The 19,991-nt window shown below is 44.7% G+C and overlaps 1 protein-coding gene across 7 annotated transcripts in view; it reads right to left on the bottom strand.

The window, feature by feature from the left end:
• The window catches only part of FAM178B (family with sequence similarity 178 member B), a 186,467-nt gene that overhangs the window by 78,195 nt on the left and 88,281 nt on the right, over positions 1 to 19,991 (bottom strand). For all 7 annotated transcript variants that reach the window (XR_014170940.1, XM_081921282.1, XM_081921281.1 and 4 more), the window contains 2 exons: positions 18,086 to 18,262; positions 11,653 to 11,750 (listed from right to left, as the gene is read on the bottom strand). Coding sequence is in view for 6 of the 7 variants with exons in the window: in XM_081921282.1 (XP_081777408.1) it covers positions 11,653 to 11,750; positions 18,086 to 18,262 (275 nt within the window). In the remaining variant the exon portion in view is untranslated. The remainder of the gene's footprint in view (positions 1 to 11,652; positions 11,751 to 18,085; positions 18,263 to 19,991) is intronic.

Below are 19,991 nucleotides of genomic sequence, written 5' to 3'. Positions count from 1 at the left end.
CAGGATGAACTTTCCACAAAGAGGCTGCCTGGAAGTGCCCAAAGAGGCCTTCCCAGGGCAGGGGGGCAGGGAGGCTAAAGAGACACGGCTTAAGGAGGAGTGGGGCGGGGTGATAAGACCATTCACACTCGCAGGACATTTTTGTTCCACTTCTGCTGGGTGCAAGGTCCAGTGCAGCAAAACAGGTGATTCCAGGCTATTATTTCAATCCCCCCCCCCATTTTGCTGCTGGATGACAGAGGCAGCCTTAGCTCCTGGGCACCACCTTGTGCTTGGGATGCTGCTATTGCTCTGCCAAGCATTAGGAAGTGACTGGTCTGGGTGTAATCATATTGTTGTGCAGCCGCCGCCACTGTGCCTCAGCAGGGTGAATACAAAAGACACATGCTCATCCCACTATTGTGGCTTATCCAGAACTCAATAAACAAATTCCCACAGAGTTATCTCGGGGACTGGACCAGGACATCAGGTAAACTAACCACATAGAGGTGTTCATGCATGGGTGAGTGGGGGTGGATATAGAGAGATATGCCTGCACGCACACATACATGCTGATCATGCCAGCAGTCTGTCTAATGCGTTCATCCGCAGCTGTCAAACTCCATGTCACTTTTGTTCTGGCTTGGAAGGCGAGGCAGGGGGTGGGGAGAGCTGCCGTACAGAAAAGCTGAATGCACTCCACACCCGCTGTCAAGCACAATAAGGAAGGACTCCTTAGATGTGGAAATTGCTCTACATAGGGCAATGCAAAGCATCGTCATTGCATGACAACCGTCAGCTGAAGCAGCGGCGTTGGGCTTCATCTCTGAACAGCTGCTTTTAAGGACTTTGCTGGAAAGCACTCCATCAGCAAAATGAGGTGAATGTAACACAAGGGGCAGCTGAGGCGGGGAGGGAAATTGGCCAGGCACGTGCCTAATAGCAGGCTGGAGAACTCTGCTGCAGAGATTTATAAGGGCATGAGGCCCAGGCAGAGGAATTATTGGAAGGGGGTGTGTGGGTGTCTGGCGAGGAATGAGGGGCAACTGAGGGCAAGGCTAAAGAAATGCTTTCCAGCAGAAAGGCAAAAGAATTAGGTGGCTGTGTCTGTTATCTAGGTGGAGAAGTTGTGGGAGTTTTCCTAGAGCTTGGGAGATGTTCTGTGTGGAGAAAGGTTGTGGGAGACAACTTTGGCAGAGGGAACTGGTCCTCATCAGAATGTGTCAAAGTGTACCAGTGTGCCTCCTTAGGAGAAAAAAGAAAAGAAAAGAAAAGAAAAGAAAAGATTTTCTCTGAAGGAATCTCTCTGAAGGTCTCTCCAAAGAGAAACAGCTCAGATACAAAACCTGAAGCCCAAACAGCAGCAAATGGGCTCCACCAATCTGCGTCTGACTGGTAATGCACAGTAGAAAAACAAAACATACAACACCATTGCACGAGTGCTTCCTTGTTTCCCCACTGTTATGAATAGCAGCCAAGTAAGCAGAAAAATCACACACAATCACGCCAAATCACATTTTCTTCTGGAAAACTCAGGTTGGTGGCACCCGTGCGACTGTTTCCCCATAAGCATATAGCTTGAGCTTTGTTCTCCTTAAGGTCAGAAGGATGCAACCCAACAGAGTTACCAAGGCTTCTGCTAAAAGAAGTAGCTCAGTGGGAAATAAATGGGACATCTCATTCCCTCCATGGTGGTGCCATTTCCGGGCCCAGACTGAAGCTCAGTCCTGCCTGAAGTTTGGGCACCAGGTGAAGTAGGGAGAAAGTCCAATGGAGCCAACATGGAGTGAGCCGTCAAGTCCTCCTGCACAAGACTCACTGAAATTAATGGGAGCTGCTGCTGCGGATTATTATTATTATTATTACTACTAAATTTTGCATGTTTTAATATGTTTTTATATGTGCTGTAAGCTGCCCAGAGTGACTGGAGAAACCCAGCAAGATGGGTGGGGTACTATTATTATTATTATTATTATTATTATTACACCCTTCATCCAAAGAGCATAGGGTAGTTCACAACATCAACAAAAAACTTTTATACTGTATTGATAACATTAATCACTTTGAATTTCTTTTTAAAGAAGATTAAAACCAGGCATATCAGCACGATCTGCATATCTTCCGTCTGTCTGACCTCACAGCCTGTGCACATCAGGAATGGAGAACCTGTGGGTGGCCCTCCAAGTGTTCTTGGACTAGAATTCCCATCAGGTTCAGCCGGCACAGCCAATGATCAGGGCTGAAGGAGTCCAGCAACACTTTCTCATGCTCTGCTGTACAGGACCTCACACCCCTTACAAGATTAGCTCCAGACCATATAAAAGATCCACCAGCCCCTGCCCAGAGCCTGAGTCTGAAGAGCTACACCTCCCTATCAGTCACCTTTGGATCTTTCTGGCCCTGTTCTAGGCTCATGATGCCCAAAGGCCACAGAGGTCCCCTCAACGAATGCCAAAGGTTAGACAGACTCAGTCAAGGTAACCAAGAAACCGAGAAGGATCTCGTTCCCCATGAAGCAACTGTTAATGCCTCCAGTACGACTGCCAATGCCTCTTTAGGGAGGCCCACTTCCTACTAAGAAGTTTGGCTTATATGTGCATTACTGTTTGGCCAAGCACCAGGAAATAAATGGAAGAGAGTAGTCCAGTATCTAATCGATCAGATGGGACTTAAGATTCATAGCCTAACCTGTCTTGAATTGCTCCATACCTCATTCATCATCCCAACAAGTCAGTGGAGTGGGTTACATTTATCTAATGGAAGCACAAAGAGAGTGACTTGCTCAGAGGTACCAAATGAGCATAGCTGAGTAAGTCTTCTTGGTCCTGCAGGAAGGGCACTGGCTCTGTTGCTGAGCTGTACTTAGTTGAGTTTGCATCAAAGGCCATTCTCATTCTTGTCCTCTTTTCCTCCCACCAGGATGCCCCTGCCTGCTGACTGTGGATGTTTCTGCTAAACTCATCTTCCCATCACTATAAACACATTCCATGAGCGTCCGTACACTGGCTCCCTGTCAAGCTCCATATCAGCTTCATCTTTCTAGCTCTTGCTTTTAATTCTCCCACACTCTCTGCTCCTGACTTTGGGTAAATCAACACAGTCAGAGAAAAGAGCATGGTGCAATAATCCTAGGACTACACAACAGCAGGATGAGCGTAAGAACCTATTTTTGGTTTAAAGGCAACCAAGGCCACCACCTTGCTGAAGCTAAGCAGGTCTACCTGGATGGGTGACCATCTGTGAACCACAAGACAGCCCCCTTGGGTTTCATGTGGTGCAAATGCGAGGTATGAATTTAGTAAAGTAGATAAAGTAAGAAGAGCCTTGGTGGATCAGTCCCAGCAATTGAGCCTTCCACTCTGGTGCCCTTCAGGTGTTGTTAGAGGATGCTATCTGATTGTTGGCCATGCTGGCTGGGGCTTGTGGCAACGGGCAGTCCAAAACATCTGGAAGGTCCCATGCAGGAGAAGGCTGCAGGGGCCAAGTAGGGCCAGCAACTACTCTTCCTTTGAGGTTCCACTTAGTGACCTACCATGGCTTATCCACTGACAGATCTGTCCTCTATAAAATTTGTCTCGCTCATAGAATAAAAAAATTGTGGAGTTGGGAGGGACCTTGAGGGTCATCTAGTCCAACCCCCTGCAATGAAGGAATCCTGCCTACAGCTGTCCTTGGGTGGGCTAGAACCACCAACCTTCTGGTTAGCAGCCAGGTGCACTGACCCATTGTGCCACATATTTTGAGGTCATCTAAGCTAATGCCCCCCCCAAATCTTGTGACAGTGAATTCCATACAACCTTCTCAGTGGTGCCCCCCCCCCCCAGATCTCTCTCCCTCTGAGTTACAGCTGGCGTCGACTTAGATGAGCTTTTCACCGCTAGCTGAAAGGGACGTTTCTTTGCTCCACAATATGCAGGGTGTCAATGCTGGAGCCTGGTGCAACTTGCCTGTGTTAGTAACTCTGAATAGATGTTTTGTGTTTTAATCTAAGGGGCTGCATTTTCACCATCTGTTATTTACTCCATACTGGAATCATTTGTAACAATGAAGGGGGTGGATAACACACATTATTAAGCAAATAATTTTTAAATTAATACAAAATGCAGGCCTTCTTTGCCACCAGAACTCCTTCTGGCCCCTCTCAGAGGGTGGCCACCTTTTCCATTCTAAGAAAGGAGGGCTGTGTTCAGGGTGAGTTTCGGCACCTCATTTTCAAAGAAAAATGAATAAAACTGACAAGACTGGACTCAAAGATGTTTAGATGCTTTCTACAGCCCATCTTTCCCACTGCTGTTCTGGGGACTGTAAGACCTGCCAGGAGGGAGGATTATACCAGGGTTGCCATATTTCAAGCATCAAAGAGATGTGAACTGGGGATACTCCTGACTGGGGCTAGGGGGCAGGTCTCTTGCCTAGAAGTCATCAGCTAAGGGCCTCTACGCCCCCTGCTATATTTTCAACCTTCTATTATGCACTGGCAACGATAATGCAGTTTATGGCATTATCCAAAAGGCCTAGAAGTCTCAGCATATCTGGGCTGAAGCCTTCAGAGGGAAACGTGGTCCTGCTTTGAATGTGGGCCTGGTAGAATAAGGGAGTGAGAGTGAGCCGTACAGCAACAAAGCTCCCCTCCTCCCCTCTGTGCTCAGGGGAAACAGCTGGCATCATGCCAGTGGGCTGATCCCAGCTACCAAAGGGAAAAATAAAACTCAACTCCAAGTAACCTCTCTGGCAAAAGCAGGTTTTATACAGCCAGCTGGGCTGCTGTCCAGCAGGATCCACAGAAGAGAGGGGAGAAGGAGAGAAGGAGCTCCAGGCCAAGGGCTCACAGGAGAATCACTGCGGAAGGCACAGCAGGAGGAGTGGGAGAAACTGTCAGGGGCAGCCCTGCTTTGGGACATGGGACAAGGAGAAGTCCCAAGAAGAGGTGGCCCTCCCACAATGGCCTAGGGAACATATCTGCCATGTACGGACGGGCAAATCTCACAACTTCAGTTTCTCTTACTTTCTCATTTATTTTTTCAATTTTAAATTCAGCTGTATACATTTCCACATCAGTTTGTATTAAACACGGGGGAAAGACCTCATGAAAATTCACCATCAATGGCTCCTATCATACAAATTTTTGCATACAATTTTGCTTTGTGCACATATTTTTGCAAAACGATTTCCTCTAATTGAAGGCATTTTTAATGTTATTTCCCCCAATACATGCATTTTTGTGTACACATTACATATGCACATGCATTTTATATGTATCTAGTGGGCTGGAAAACTGCATTGCAAAATTCAGGGAAATGTGAATTTCAAAAGAGGACTGTGTTTTGCTTCAAAAAGCACACACTACGTAGGTTTGCCTTTAAATGTGATGTGAATCATTTCCCACCCCCTCCCCATTTGGGTGCTTCTAAGGGAGTCAGAGTGGGAGACAGAAGACCTTTGTGGCACAGTCCAGTGGTTCGTCCTCCAATGCAAATCCTATTGAAATGAACGAGGGCGGCTGCCCTTGAGCATCTCCCAATCGTTTCAGTGGGGCTTGCACAAGACAATTTCCCACTGAACTGCATTGGGGAGATGGGGGCTCTTTGGGTTCTCCCAAATGTTACAGGCCAGCCCTGGAAAGAGGCAAATTGTTTCACAAAAGCTATAATTGTCTCCTGTCACATTCTTTTGGCATTTTAAAAATGCTAATTGGAAGCCTCTCTTTTCTCTCCAAATCTCTCCCACCGCCTTTCTATAAATACTGGGGGGGGGGGCTTGCCAATGGGGGATAGAGCACGAAAGAGTCTGCAACCTCAGGAATAAAAATAAGATTATTATTTTTTAAGTGTGTGTATGAGGAAGGATACTGGAAGGATAATCATAACAGGAAGATTTCAAATGGAAATAAGACTCCATGGCTTCTGGCATCATGCAGCATGGAAGGCACTTCTATCAGCAACTGGTTAACCCTCAAAAGCTTTTGGTTTTGCCTCTGAAAAGGTGCATTCCTGCTTTTGCAGAGAAGAAAATTGTGTGTTTGTGTGTAGAAACTTTGGAGAACCATTTCAAATTTGGGTGGGAAGAAGTTTTCAGGGGTAGGAGCAACATTCTCAGCAAAGTTTAAACATCTATTATTGGATCTAGTCAAGAATAAACTGCAGAAAAAGACTATATTATAAGAGAGTCACACGTTAATGAAGCTTTATAAGAGCATGTATTATGGGAACTCTGTCAAACTTCATGATAACTACAGCATTATAATCAGCTAAAGTCAACAACTGAAATTTAGTTATAGGGGGCTGAAAATGTGCCTGGAGCAGCATGGCAACTGGGGATGGGCTACTTTAACCTTTCCCTCAGGCTATTTTCCTGAGCAAAATTCCTCTCCTCCCCGTTCTTTCTCATTCATGAAAGGAAAGATATGGGGTTCCCCCCTTTTTTGCCTTATAGATAGAAAGTAATGGGGGGAGGGCTGATTCTGAGGGGATAAATGGCCCAAGGGAGAAAAGAAGCACTCGGATTTGCAGCACCTCGCAGCTGCATTTCAGGGTCACACAAGACATGAAGCTGTTCAATGCGTCACTTAGAAGGAAATCAGGGATATAAAAATATATAATAACTGGTGTGCGCCCCTTCCCCAAACACACAAAATTTTCAACAATGCAACTATAATCCTAACAAAAATCAATCCCATGCTGCTATTAGTCTTGGAGGGGGAAATTCAGAAAGGGAACTTATCTCAAACCTTCCTAACCTGCAACTCTGGTCCCTAAGAAGATCTCCCGCTTGCTCCTATTCCTATTCACCCCTAATGCGCTGCCAAGGGATCCTTACTGCCATGTCCAGTTTGTGCCGCAATTAAAAGAGAAATATCCACAGTGGCCAGTATCTCATCTCATCTGAGGCTTACAGTGTAGATTAGAGCCATTCAAGCTGGACAGAAATATAGATGATCTCGAGGAATAATTTATATGTTGTCTAAAATGCAGGTCTAAATACTTCTCAAAAAGAAGATTTCCAAACCACGGAGAAGATTTGGGATCCCTCTAGATGGGTGTTTGTTGGGAGGTGTACTGTGTCATTGACACAAGAACAGAGTATTAGTGGTGGATTTAAACAGGACAGTCTACACACCATTCGCCTTTATTAGCCGCTCTGCAATGCTTCCCCAATGCTACTGCATCATTGCTGTCCAGAAGGGCACTCTGCCGCAAAAGCGGGGCACCCCACCCCAATATGTGCAGTATTAAAAGTCACAGGATTTCAGTGGGAAGTTACAGGGCATGCACTGATGGGAAATGAAGCAGGATGTCCACCCTGGAGCTTTTGCAGGTAGAAACTGTATTGAAAGCAGGATAACATGTAACCATCCTGATATCATCATGAGCACAAAACGTCATGAATGCACAAGAAAAAGGCACCGGGAGCGGAGCTGAGCTGAGAAGAGAACTCGGGAGTCCAGGCCCCTAGCAGAGCACTGCTGAGGAATGAATGCAAATTATGGGGAGCCAGGAGGTGGCAAGTCACTTTTCAGACTATTATCTCATTACATAAGGAAGTCATTCACCCCTCTGTGCCTGTGGAAAGGAGATAAAATACTTAATGCCTGTTCAAAGCTGTCAGGATTATACAAAGCTAAGTAGAGTTATTATCCTGCTTTAACCTCTGGAACTGCCCTAACTTTTCAAAAGACAGAAAGGAAACTTAGGGCCTGTTTGGACCTTACTCACCCCACCCCACAATCCTTCCATGAGGCAAGGTGAGGAGGTCTCCTCAGAAATGGATTTTGAGGGCATTTAAGGGCAGGGTGGAGGACAGACATACCTGATCCTGAAGTATTCTGGAAGGATATATGTATTCCATGCAATAAAAACATACCCCCAACTTCTCATTGGTTGGGCTACTTCTCTTAAACTGACTGACCTATTGAAGAATAGCTAGCACTGGCATGTTACTGTCAGGGCCGTTGCGAAATGCAGTGTTCCACTTCAGCTCCGTCCAAGAAGGAAGGGCTTCATGTACTTGAGTATTAATGAGCAGCTCTATCCCTCACAGTAACAGAAGTAGTCAGTCCACTGCAAAAGTCTAAGAATGCCCTAGAACAACTATTATGCTCAACATTTCCCGACAAGCTAATAATTGAGGAACAGCAACTGTGTGTTGTGGGGGGGGGGGCAGGGCTTTAGAGCAACGGGGCGGCAGGTGGAGGCAGGAGCCTTAGTGAAAGGCCAGGATGCTCATGTTCATGTTGTTTTGTAGCCATGAATTGGCCAGGCACTGCTAAGCATACAAGAGACTGGTTTCACCTGCAGCTCCATTTGGGGTCAGGCAAAAGAAGAAGTGGATGTGCCAATGAGCTGAGACCATTTGGCAAGACTTTTGGTCTCAGGGTAGGTGAGATAAAGTGGACAGGAATGGAGAGAAATGGAAAGACGCTTACTCTTTGATAATAACACACACACACACAAGATCTTCAGTCACTCGACAGCCCTCATTTAGCTGAACTGGCACGTGGAAACAAGCAGGAGTCACTGAGAGGGGATAAACTGTAAGGTTGTGGTCCTGTATACTTTGGAAGAAGCCCATTGAATCATAGGACATAGAATGTTGGGAGGGACCCCAAGGGATCTCTAGTTCAACCTTTGTCTTGTCATGCAGGAATCTCAACTAAAGCATCCATGACAGATGGTCATCCAACCGCCAAGGAAGGAGAGTCCACAACCTCCCGAGGGAGACCGTTCCACTGCCAAATAGCTTTCACAGTAAACATGCACAAGACTGGGCTGAAAATCAGTGCCTCCTTTTGTAGTGAGGGTCACAAGGCCTTATTCAAACCAACTCTCCAACCCCTCTAGTTCTCTCCCTCCTCTGGGCCTGGCCTTGATCTCCTGAGGCCCTTGTGAGCTCTCGTGCTGGCTTGGGTGGGAGTGAGCAGGATGGGGTGGAAGCAGCCTGTGCGCAGAGGAAGCCATGGGAGTTCATCTCACCCTTCTGCTTCCGCTTCCCTTTGCTGGGACTTGAACTCTTGACCCCAGGAATGGACGGCTGAATGCCTTTCCTCTCCCAAGCAATGTGCAAAGGAAAAGGCAATCTTTGGAAATTTCTGCCCCACCTCCCAAAGAAGGAAATGGGCCCCATGAAGAGCGGCAAGTTTCAGAAAGGAGATGAGGCCTTTGTGTAGTTACAGATGATTTGGGGTTTCTCATCTGGGCCACTCCCTTCCAGCAACTGTTCCCCATCAGATCTGCTGCTTAAGTCGGCTCCCACAAGAGGACACATGTGGAAATGTGGAGATGAGCAATGCTTTAAATATCCAAGGGATGCATAGAATGCAGCACTTCCTATGAGCCATAAGCTAATCTAGCAACCCTAAAGTTGTAGCTTCTGCTCAGGTCCTCCGTAAAGCTGCCAAGTGCCCTTTTAGTTCCCCCGAACAGGAATAACATCAACACCTTCAGAAACACACAGAGCCCCTGGCAGCCCTGTCCCTTTTCACTTCAATCTGTCTATCAGATCTGTGGGACTAGTAACCTTCAAGCAAACCTTTTGGCTAGGAAATTCCTGCGTGCACAACCACCACCTACCACACTATCAAGGAACTATGGAAGACACCCCCCTCCCTGCAAATGTTTCTTACACCAGCTGGTATTTCTCCCCATCTCCATGCTTCTCTGTTCATACATCTGGGATGGTGGCCTTGGCATGGCCGGTGCCACAACTGGTGTGTGGACTGCTGTCTTCAGCACCAAACACCACCAGCTGGGCAGTCGACCATGATGACTAGTCATGAGAAGGCCTTAAGGAGGAGGTCTTAATCATGCAATGTCCCCTTTCCTGAGGGAGGGAAATGGTGTGAGATGGGCTTCTGTGGAGGAGACCCTGGCTCACACGTTCTTGGGAGGGGAAAGTAGTGATAGGGGGCTGCCTCCACCAGCACCCAGACTCACTCTCCTCCTCAGGGCACATCCAGACTGGTGTTTCTCGCAGGCGGATGCAGCAAGATATCACTTACACATGAATAATGTCTTTGGCATGGACCATCCACACTTCATACGGCTTTATCTGTTGTTCTGTGCAGATTTCCCCGTGTTCCTGCATTCTTGCACCTACACTTTAACGCAGTCCATGCCATTGTCTGTGTTCCCATCTTCACCCATATCCTCTCTGAGTGCAGGATGCCATGACACCCTACTTTTATTTCTGCACTTTTGAAGTTTTTATGCTCAGGCTGTGACTCTTGTGCTGAGCCATAGCTTGTTTCCACTACAGGATGCCACAGTATTTGGCATCAGCAGGAAGTATGTGGGAGGGGTTATATCACACAGAGGCAGATAGAGCACATTTCTGCACATTGCCAAGGCACTCCTGCACTACTACAAGCAGAGCATTTGTTGTATAGAAAAAGGTATGGATTTCAGCAGGAAACTACGGTGCGTGCACTAAGTGCACCTGACTGCCCCCAAACTGCCCCAAACCTTTCGCAGGTGGAAATGGAATGGGAAACGTTATTGTGTATAACTTGCCCCAATAGCATCCTGAGCACAAATCCTGATGAACACAGCAAGGACATCTGGAGGGGCCCTGAGACGTATGTTCTGATGAGGGCAAGGATTTGCCACTGCATGTAGAATGCAGTCTAAGGCACCATTCAAATGCTCTGTCGTGCACGTGCAATGACATGATTCTCACAGCATGACTGCTGGACTGTCATCACGGCACACTATGATTGAGGATAGTATGCTCATTTCATGGTGATTGGATTGAAAAGTTAGTACAGGAGCTGGAGAAGGGAGACAGGCTGGCAAGCAAGAGATTGTGGCAGCAGTCTCTGCATAGGGAACAGCCTCTGGGCTAAATCCTCTAAATTCCATTATCCTAACACTTTTTACACTACAGATCTGCTCCTGCAGCAGCTGCCAGAGATTTGGGTGGCCTTGTAACTTTTTAAGAAACTGTTTTTGGGGCCATGTGTGCTTCCGCCTCTGCCCGTTCTCTTGTCCTTCTGCTCCCTTTTCTGATGTTCCTCTGGAGTACTCCCACCTTCCAGCCTTCCTTTCCAAATCCTCTGTGCTGCCTTAGGCTTGCTGAAATTGGAGTCTGTGCCTCCTGTTTTCCTAAACTCTTACTACTACTGCCCCACAGTAGAGGATCCTCTGCCTGTTTTACTCACAGCCCGGCAACATGATAGACATTGGGTTGGTGAAGCCAGTCAATGTCAGAGATGATGTTATCACCAGTCCCACCACCAACTCCCTCGGTGCATCACAATATGATGCCCGTGGTATCAGTTTTAAGTTGCACCATGTTCTCATTCTAAACAATGTGGTCTGAAATAGACACTCCTGCCCCCCCTTCTTTTTTTCCAAAGCACACATTTCTCAACATGCAGACACTCTGTTTGGACAGGGGAGGCTAGGAAGGATCTGGCATTCTAATCAGGAAAAGGCTGAGAGCAGAGTGGAAGCACTGGGAGAGAGAGAAAAAGAGAAGGGGACTTCCCAGATAACAGCATGTTTCACTGCATGGCCATGTTTCTGATTAGCATCAAGCATCCCCCGGAAACATTCAGGTCTGAGTATGGCGGGCACTTGCAATAATTAGTGCCTCCAGAGACATCTAGCCACACTTCTTCCAGGATCTCTTCAGCAAGTCATCCTCCCTCCCGTTCTTACTGAACAAGGGCAAACTCACCGTCCTCTGGCTGTGGTGTCAGGAAAGGAACGCACAACAGCTACCAAATTGTGATGGTGCTGTGAGACATGGCAGAGGGACCTGCACAATTCTGGCAGCTGCAAAAGAAAAGGATGTGTCAGTTGTGAAGTTGCCGGGGAGGTGGGTTGAGATGGTTACTTATGGGGAGAAGGAGGAGACGGAGTGGGTGGGTGATGTTTCAAGATGAACAGCTCCAGTGAACATCTGCAGGCTATGCAGGCTGTGCTTGCAAGCTTCCCATAAACCAGGGCAGGGAACCTCAGGCCTCTCTAGCTGGCCCTCTGAACTCTCCCTGAGACATGTCCTTCCTCAGGCCACACCCCTCACCCCTCCACAAGTTCTTTTTTTTTAAAATATTTTTATTCGTTTTTACACATATTAATAACAATACAAAACAAACACAAACATCAATAACAAACAACAAAAATTGACTTCCCCATGCCTTCCCTTCGCCACATCCTTGTTTTACCATTTTTCGAGCAACTCATCAAAAAGTCTTTAGTTAAGTCCCTTTTGAATTTCCTTAAAGTTTAAGATTTACAGCTGTAATTCTTTGTTTCCTACCCCTTAACATCTTATCAGTCCACAATTTTACAATAATTTTTTAAATATGTTTTAAATTTCCCCCAGTCCTCTTCCACTGTCTCTTTCCTCTGGTCACGGATTCTGCCGGTCATCTCTGCCAGTCCCATATATTCCATCACCTTCGATTGCCATTCTTCCAGAGTAGGTAATTCTTGCATCTTCCAATACTTTGCCAACAGGATTCTTGCTGCCGTAGTTGCATACATAAAGAATGTTTTATCCTTCTTTGATACCAATTGGCCAACCATGCCCAAGAGAAAAGCCTCCGGTTTCTTCACAAATGTCCACTTAAGGACTTTCTTAATTTCATTATAGATCATTTCCCAGTAGGCTTTAATCTTTGGGCAGGTCCACCAAAGATGGTAAAAGGTACCTTCAGCCTCATTACATTTCCAACATTTATTATTGGGCAAATGGTAAATCTTTGCAAGTTTGACTGGGGTCATGGACCACCTATAGATCATTTTCATTATATTCTCTTTCAGGGCATTACATGCCGTAAATTTAACACCGGTGGTCCATAACTGTTCCCAGTCGTCAAACATAATGTCATGACCAATATCCTGTGCCCATTTAATCATAGCTGATTTCACTGTTTCATCCTGTGTATTCCATTTCAGCAGCAAATTATACATTTTAGATAAATTCTTAGTATTGGATTCTAACAATTCTGTTTCTAACTTTGACCTCTCCTTCTGAAAACCAAGTTTCCTGTCCTGCTTAAACATCTCATTTATCTGACGGTAGTGTAACCAGTCTCGAACTTTATGCTTTAGCTTCTCAAAACTTTGTAGCTTCAGTCTTTCGCCATCATATTCTAAAATTTCACAGTACTTAGGCCAATTAGCGTCCATGTTAATTTTTTTCACTGCTTTCGCTTCCATTGGTGACAACCACCTAGGGGTTTTACTTTCCAATAGATCCTTATATCTATTCCAAACATTATACAATGCTTTCCTGACAATATGGTTCTTAAAACTTTTATACACCTTTACCTTGTCATACCACAAATATGCATGCCAACCAAAACTATTGTCATATCCTTCCAGATCAAGAATGTCTGTGTCTTCAAGAAGTAGCCATTGCTTCAACCAGCAAAAGGCTGCTGATTCATAATAAAGTCTTACGTCTGGCAGGGCAAAGCCCCCTCTATCTTTTGCATCGGTTAAGATCTTAAATTTTATTCTGGGCTTTTTGCCCTGCCAGACAAATTTAGATATATCTTTCTGCCACCTCTTGAAACAGTCCATTTTGTCTAGAATCTGTAACGTCTGAAATAAAAACAACATTCTTGGCAATACATTCATCTTGATAACAGCAATTCGGCCTAACAAGGAAAGTTTCAGCCTAGACCATATGTCTAAATCTTTCTTAACTTCTGTCCAACATTTTTCATAGTTGTCTTTAAATAGGTTCACATTTTTTGATGTCAGATTTACCCCCAGGTATTTAACCTTTTTTTCTATTTCCAACCCAGTTTCACTTTGAAACCTATCTTTCTCCTCTTTTGTTAGATTTTTTTCCAGCACCTTTGTTTTCTGTTTGTTCAATTTAAATCCTGCGACCTGACCGAATATCTCCATTAATTCTAAAACTCTTTTGGTGCTAGCTTCTGGCTGTTGCAAAGTTAGCACTAAATCATCTGCAAATGCCCTTAACTTATATTGTTTGGATCCGACCTGTATTCCTTTTACCAACTGGTCCTTCCTAATCATGTTTAATAAAACCTCCAGGACCGATATAAACAGTAAAGGGGATATAGGGCATCCCTGTCGTGTACCTTTCTCTATTGGTATCTCATCCATTACCACATTGTTCACAATTAATTTCGCTCTTTGTTCAGAATATATTGCACCTATACCGTTTTCAAACCCTTGGCCTACCCCCATCCCATGGAGATTCTCCTTCATAAATTTCCAAGAAATGTTGTCAAAGGCCTTCTCCGCGTCCACAAAGATCAGAACTGCCTTCCTATTAATGTCCACCTCTAGCATCTCCAAAATGTCTATAATGTTCCTCACATTTTCTGACATATGTCTCCCTGGGAGAAAGCCTGTTTGGTTCTTATGAATCTCCTCCATCAAAACTCTCTTAAATCTTTTTGCTAAAACGTCTGCAAAAATTTTATAATCCACGTTCAAGAGTGATATAGGGCGGTAGTTTTTAACTTGATGTTTCTCAGTTTCTGTCTTCGGTATAAGTGAGATAAATGCGTCTTTCCACGACTCGGGAGCCTTTTTCCCCTCTAATATCTGGTTGCATACTTCCTTCAATGGCTGTATTAGCCATTCTTTAAGATCTTTGTAGTATTTTGCAGTCAAACCATCTGGTCCTGGTGATTTCCCCAATTTCGTATTCTGGATGGCACCCTCTATTTCTTGTTCTGTAATTTTTTCATTCAAAATCCTTTTATTTTGTTCTGAAATCTTTGATAGTCCATATTTTTTAACGAAGTCTTCTATTTCTTGTTCATTAGTAGGCCCTTGTGCGTAAAGTTTTTTGAAGAAACTTTGAAAACAGTTGCTTATTTCATTTGGTTTGTTAATAATTTTCCCATCTATTTCCAGGGATGTCACCGTGTTTAACTTTTGCCTCTTTTTCAGTTGCCATGACAGCAGTTTCCCGCATTTATCTGCCGATTCAAATGTCCTTTGTCTCATTTGCTTTATCTTCCATTCTATTTCCTGATTCATCAATTCCATATATTGCGTCTGATGATACTTTATTTCTCTTAGAATCTCGTGAGACTTCGGCTTAGATCTCAGTTTCTTTTCTCCTTCCTTTATCTGGTTCAAAATCTTTTCCTTCTTCTCATTTTGTTTCTTCCTTTTTATAGAGTTTTGCTGAATTAGGAATCCACGCATCACGGCCTTACTTGCGTCCCATACTATTCTTTTTTCAACCTCAGTTCTCAAATTTATCTCAAAGTAATCCTTCAATATTTTTTGGGCCTTATGATAAATTTCTTCATCTCTAAATAGGGTGTCATTCATTCTCCATCTGAAGGTTCCAGTCGTTGTTAATTTCATTTCCATCTTGACTGCATTATGGTCGGAGCAGGTTTTTGTGCAGATTTCTGTTTTTTTCACTCTTGGTGCCAGACTGCTAGAAATCCAAATTTGATCAATTCTAGTCCAGGTCATTTTTGCTTCCGAGAAGAAGGTTCCCTCTCTTTCCAGAGGGTTCCTAGTTCTCCAAATGTCAATCAAGTCCATGGTATCAGTGAGTTCGAAAAAGGTCTTTGGTAGTCTCCCATCCTTGGATATTACTTGTCTTTGTGCCTTGTCCATGTTTGTGGAGACAACTCCGTTGAAATCTCCCATCATTATAATTTTAAAGTCCATAAAGTCCATTAAGGTCTCATGCAACTTCTTGAAAAACTCTGCCTTCCCCTCATTGGGTGCATAAACTCCAACAATTAAGATCTTTTCTCCTTGAATTTGAATTTCTACTGCCAGGTATCTTCCTTCATCATCTTTGAAGATCATTTTTGGTTCCCATTTTTCCTTGGCATAAATCACCACCCCTCTTTTCTTAACTTTGTCCGAGGAAATAAATTCCAGTCCTAATCTTTTATTTATCAAAAGTTTCCTGTGTATCCTGGCAATATGGGTTTCTTGCAAGCAAATTATATCTAACTGTTCTTTCTTTAATATATGAAAAACTTGATCTCTTTTTCGGGGATGGTTTAGACCATTACAGTTCCAACTCAGAAGTTGCAGAGACATTTTTGTTATTGGGTACTTTTCCCACCCACTGCTCCAAGTTCTTGTTCCTCGTCCGTCGGTGCTTGGTTCAGTCCAAACGATAGGTTGGTAATGTCCAGTGTTCCCCCCTCTACAGTTCCTTTCTGAACCCCTCCACAAGTTCTTGTGGAGCCTGATGTCTGCTCAGCTGCATGGTGACAGCAAGCAACATGGAGCCAACCTGATGCTCGGTGCAGCTCTTATGTCCTTTGCTCACTAGCTCTCAGCTGATATTAAACTAGCCTGAGTTTCTCCCTGTTGCACAGCTACATCCCTCTAACCAACAGCTGGTATGAAATCCTGGGGACTCTTTCCCATTAAGGGTGTTCAGGGCCAGACTGCAGCTGGAAGGGGGCGTTGGAGATCTGATCTGGAGCAGTCTCAGCACAGTGCCTGCCTCCACCCAGCAGGCTGCTGCGACCCCAGCCTAGCCAAGCATGTCAGCTCCAGACAGAAGCATACAAATGCCAGCAGCTCTGTCAGGCTCTGCAGGGAATTGCCGAACCAAAGCTCGAGCCAGAGGTTCATTAAGGCTTGCAATTAATTAAGCAGCTGAATGGAAGATGCTGCTGGCTGTGTTGCAGAAAGAGGCAGAGGACAAGCCTGAATCAGCAGGGCTCCAATGGAGGGGAACCCTATTGCTGCAGCAGGTTTCTGAAGACAAGAAGAAGGTACACATGGATTGTAGGAAGAAGCAGTGCCGATGGGCAGGGACTCTCCAGTATTGCACACTGAAAAGCTCTGCTCTTGCTGCTGCTGCTGCTGCTATCCACAACCAGGACAATGTGTAGACCCCCAACATGAAAACCAATCTTCCAAAATCTAAGCCCCAAATAAATCATGTATCTTGAGGAAATATGCATACACTTCCTTATATTGTATCACTTATTCAGATTGCTTGACCCACATTTGTTTTCCCCATCCCCAAAAAGTAGAATTATTTTAAGCCAATGATTAGAAGAATGGAAGAGTGTGGATATTGTGAAAGGGCACAGCAGCAGAAATCACGAAAAAGAAACCACCGAACATTCCACTCCTGTTCTGTAGACTCAAAGTTATTATTATTCAAGAACATGTAGGAACCAAAAGAACAGGTAACAGAGAACAAGCAATGCAGACTTACAGAATAAAATAATAACAGCAAACTCAAACTCTGAAGGTGCAGAATTTTTAGTAGTAAATTCTACCTTCTAAGGCTATAGTATTAATATACTGCCAATGTGCCTTCAGCCACAACTGGTGGAACCAGGCATGCGGCATCCTTTCCTTAGGGCTGTGTTTTCTTGAACAGCAAACAGAAAGAATGGCAATGTGTAGCACCCAGCAAAAATTCATTACATATGTGTGGTGTGTTGGGGGCAGGGGGAAACCACCATCCACACAATGTGTTTCAGTGCATACATGGTGAGGTAACATGAGATTTTTATATTGGATTTTCTTCCCTTAATAGATTATCTGTGGCTCAGGAAGATTTGAATTGGGAGTAAGGGCCAGCTGCCAGTTGGATGAGGATGTTGTGTGGAAGCTGCAATAAAACTGAGAAACAAGCAGTTTTGGATTTGCAGACCGGGCCCACCCAAGGGGCAGGGTGATGCACATGCCTCAGGCGACAGAAGTGCAAGAGGGGGCAGGGGAGCAGGAAGATGACATTCCCGTTTCAAACAGGACAGGCCACCCCTGCGAACAGGCTTTAAACATCCTGTGTGGACAAGACTGCTAACTAAAGTGGATTATAATTTTCATTCCATTTGAGAAAAACAACAGGAAGTCTGTGCAAGAGAGAATCTGTCTCCTTTCCCACACTTGGGCAGGAAAATTGGTAATGAGCTTAAACCAATGATACTTTAGTTGTGCATTGTGACTGAAATCTGACAATCCCATCCTGCCCTGACAGGAAAGACTGGCAACTCTTTTACCGCTCCTTTGTCTTTGACAGCAGCCTGGCAGACAGAAATTCAGCAGGTGAAGCTTTTCTGGACATGGGAAAGTCTGACGTGGCAATGTCAAAGACACACAAGCAGAGTCAGCAAAAAAGGGGAGGAAACTCTGTTCACAGGTGTACTAACTGGAGAGGTCACTACCTTTTCTGACCAGTCCTGGATGCCTTCAAACAGCACCAGCAGCAGTTGCTGAAGCCCTGTCTGGGGATGCTTCCGCAGGTTCTTGTCCAGGCCAAGCCGGCAGAGCAACACGAGGAGGGCCAAGCGCTGGCGGTCAGGGTAGGAGTGCGGTTGGGATGCCACACACAATGTCAGGAACTAGGAAGGAAAGGAGAAACCCAAACAGTGTCAGGAGGATGTGGCAGGGGGAGAATGAGGCAGGGGGTCTTCCCCAAGCCTGACCCACCAGGAATATCTTAAGAAGAGCTTCCCAGAGGTTCTCCAACACCAGTTGGATAAGGCATACAGATTAATTTGGCACACATTCAGGGCTAGGAATCCAAGCTCCCAGATCAATCCTACTTCTAACTGCAAGCTGCCACAGCACAGCGTGGCCTGAAGCACTGGGCACTGGCTTGGGACCCAGCAAGATCCATGTCTGAGGACCACCTCTAATGTGAATTTGTGCCACTATCTCTCACTATTAGTTCCCCTCTATAATGCGGAAAGAACAAGTCACCTAACACAACAAAGATAGAGAAGCACTTTGTAGATTAGAAGTGCCAGATGAGTGAAAAAGTCTAGCAGCAATACAGACGATAATACTGTGTTTTCAGAGCAATAGCCTGGAGATGGGCAGAGTCTCCCAGTGCATCTTCAGGGGGGCTATGAGAACACAACACAGAACATGCCAAGGAAGCCAGACACAGGGCTTGTCCACACTTACTTTTAGTCCCACTCTTTGCAGGCACAGGTCCTTGCTTTACCAAGCGTTGGTTTTTTGCCCCAAATTCTCCCTGCAAACCCCCACTCTTTAAAGCTGAATCCGAGCAAATGTCAAGTTGGGCTTTCCATGGATTGACATTTGCTCTGAGTGAGCTTTAAAGAGCAGGTTTTCGTGAAGCAATAAAACACAGTGCTCAGATACGGAGCTCAAAAGTGCAGACCATGCCTGGAAAGGGCAGAGGGAAAGTAAGGGCGAATAAGTCTGAAGTCCTATCCGTAGAAGTCAGCTTCAGACTGATTATTAAGGGGCTCCTTTGCTGGTCTCCTTGTAGTTTCTACCCAGGACTAAGGAACCTTTTCCAGCCCAAGGGCTGCATTATCTCTTTCTCTCTCTTTATATATAATTTCTCCCCCCACCACGTATATACAATATTAATTTGAGAGAACAAAAGAGAAGTAATAAAAAAGTATAATAATGGAAACTTATAGTACATATTGCTTTCTTGATCTACATAAAGTCTCTGTATAATTATTCAGAAATGCATTATCATATACCTAATAAAATGTGTGGATTTGCTTTTTCCTGTACTTTATTACACCAATACATTATAAATGCACTCCATTTTTCTATAAAACAATAATAAGATTGCCTGCCTGCTCTGACTTTGACTAAGTAAGTTAATTTGATCATATTTACAATGTCCCACACTGATTATCCAACAAAGGGGCCCTTATTTCCCCCCAATCATGACTTATGGTTATATGAGCATATGCATAATAAACTAAAACCAGTCTTTTATCATCCCTTATAACATGGTCTTTAATATATCCACAAAGGATAACCAATGGATCTACTAAAAGTGTATGCAGTGGTACCTCAGGTTACATACGCTTCAGGTTACAGACTCCGCTAACCCAGAAATAGTACCTCGGTTTAAGAACTTTGCTTCAGGTTAAGAATGGACCTCCAGAATGAATTAAGTTCTTAACCCAAGGTACCACTGTACCCTGTGACTGTTTCTATTTCTTTTATCATCGCCCAACAGAATGTCTTTATTTTTGGACAAGTCCAGAAAATACATTGTCTATCAGCCTTATTTGTTTTACAAAGAAAGCCTATATTGCTTGTTGTTCTGTATATATGACTATGTTGTTCTGACAT

This window comes from Podarcis melisellensis (genome assembly GCF_964234715.1).
Source record: "Podarcis melisellensis genome assembly, chromosome: 8".
Lineage (NCBI taxonomy): Eukaryota > Metazoa > Chordata > Lepidosauria > Squamata > Lacertidae > Podarcis > Podarcis melisellensis.
The sequence above is the reverse complement of the archived record's forward strand: the minus strand, read 5'-3'. Positions and strand labels throughout refer to the sequence as shown.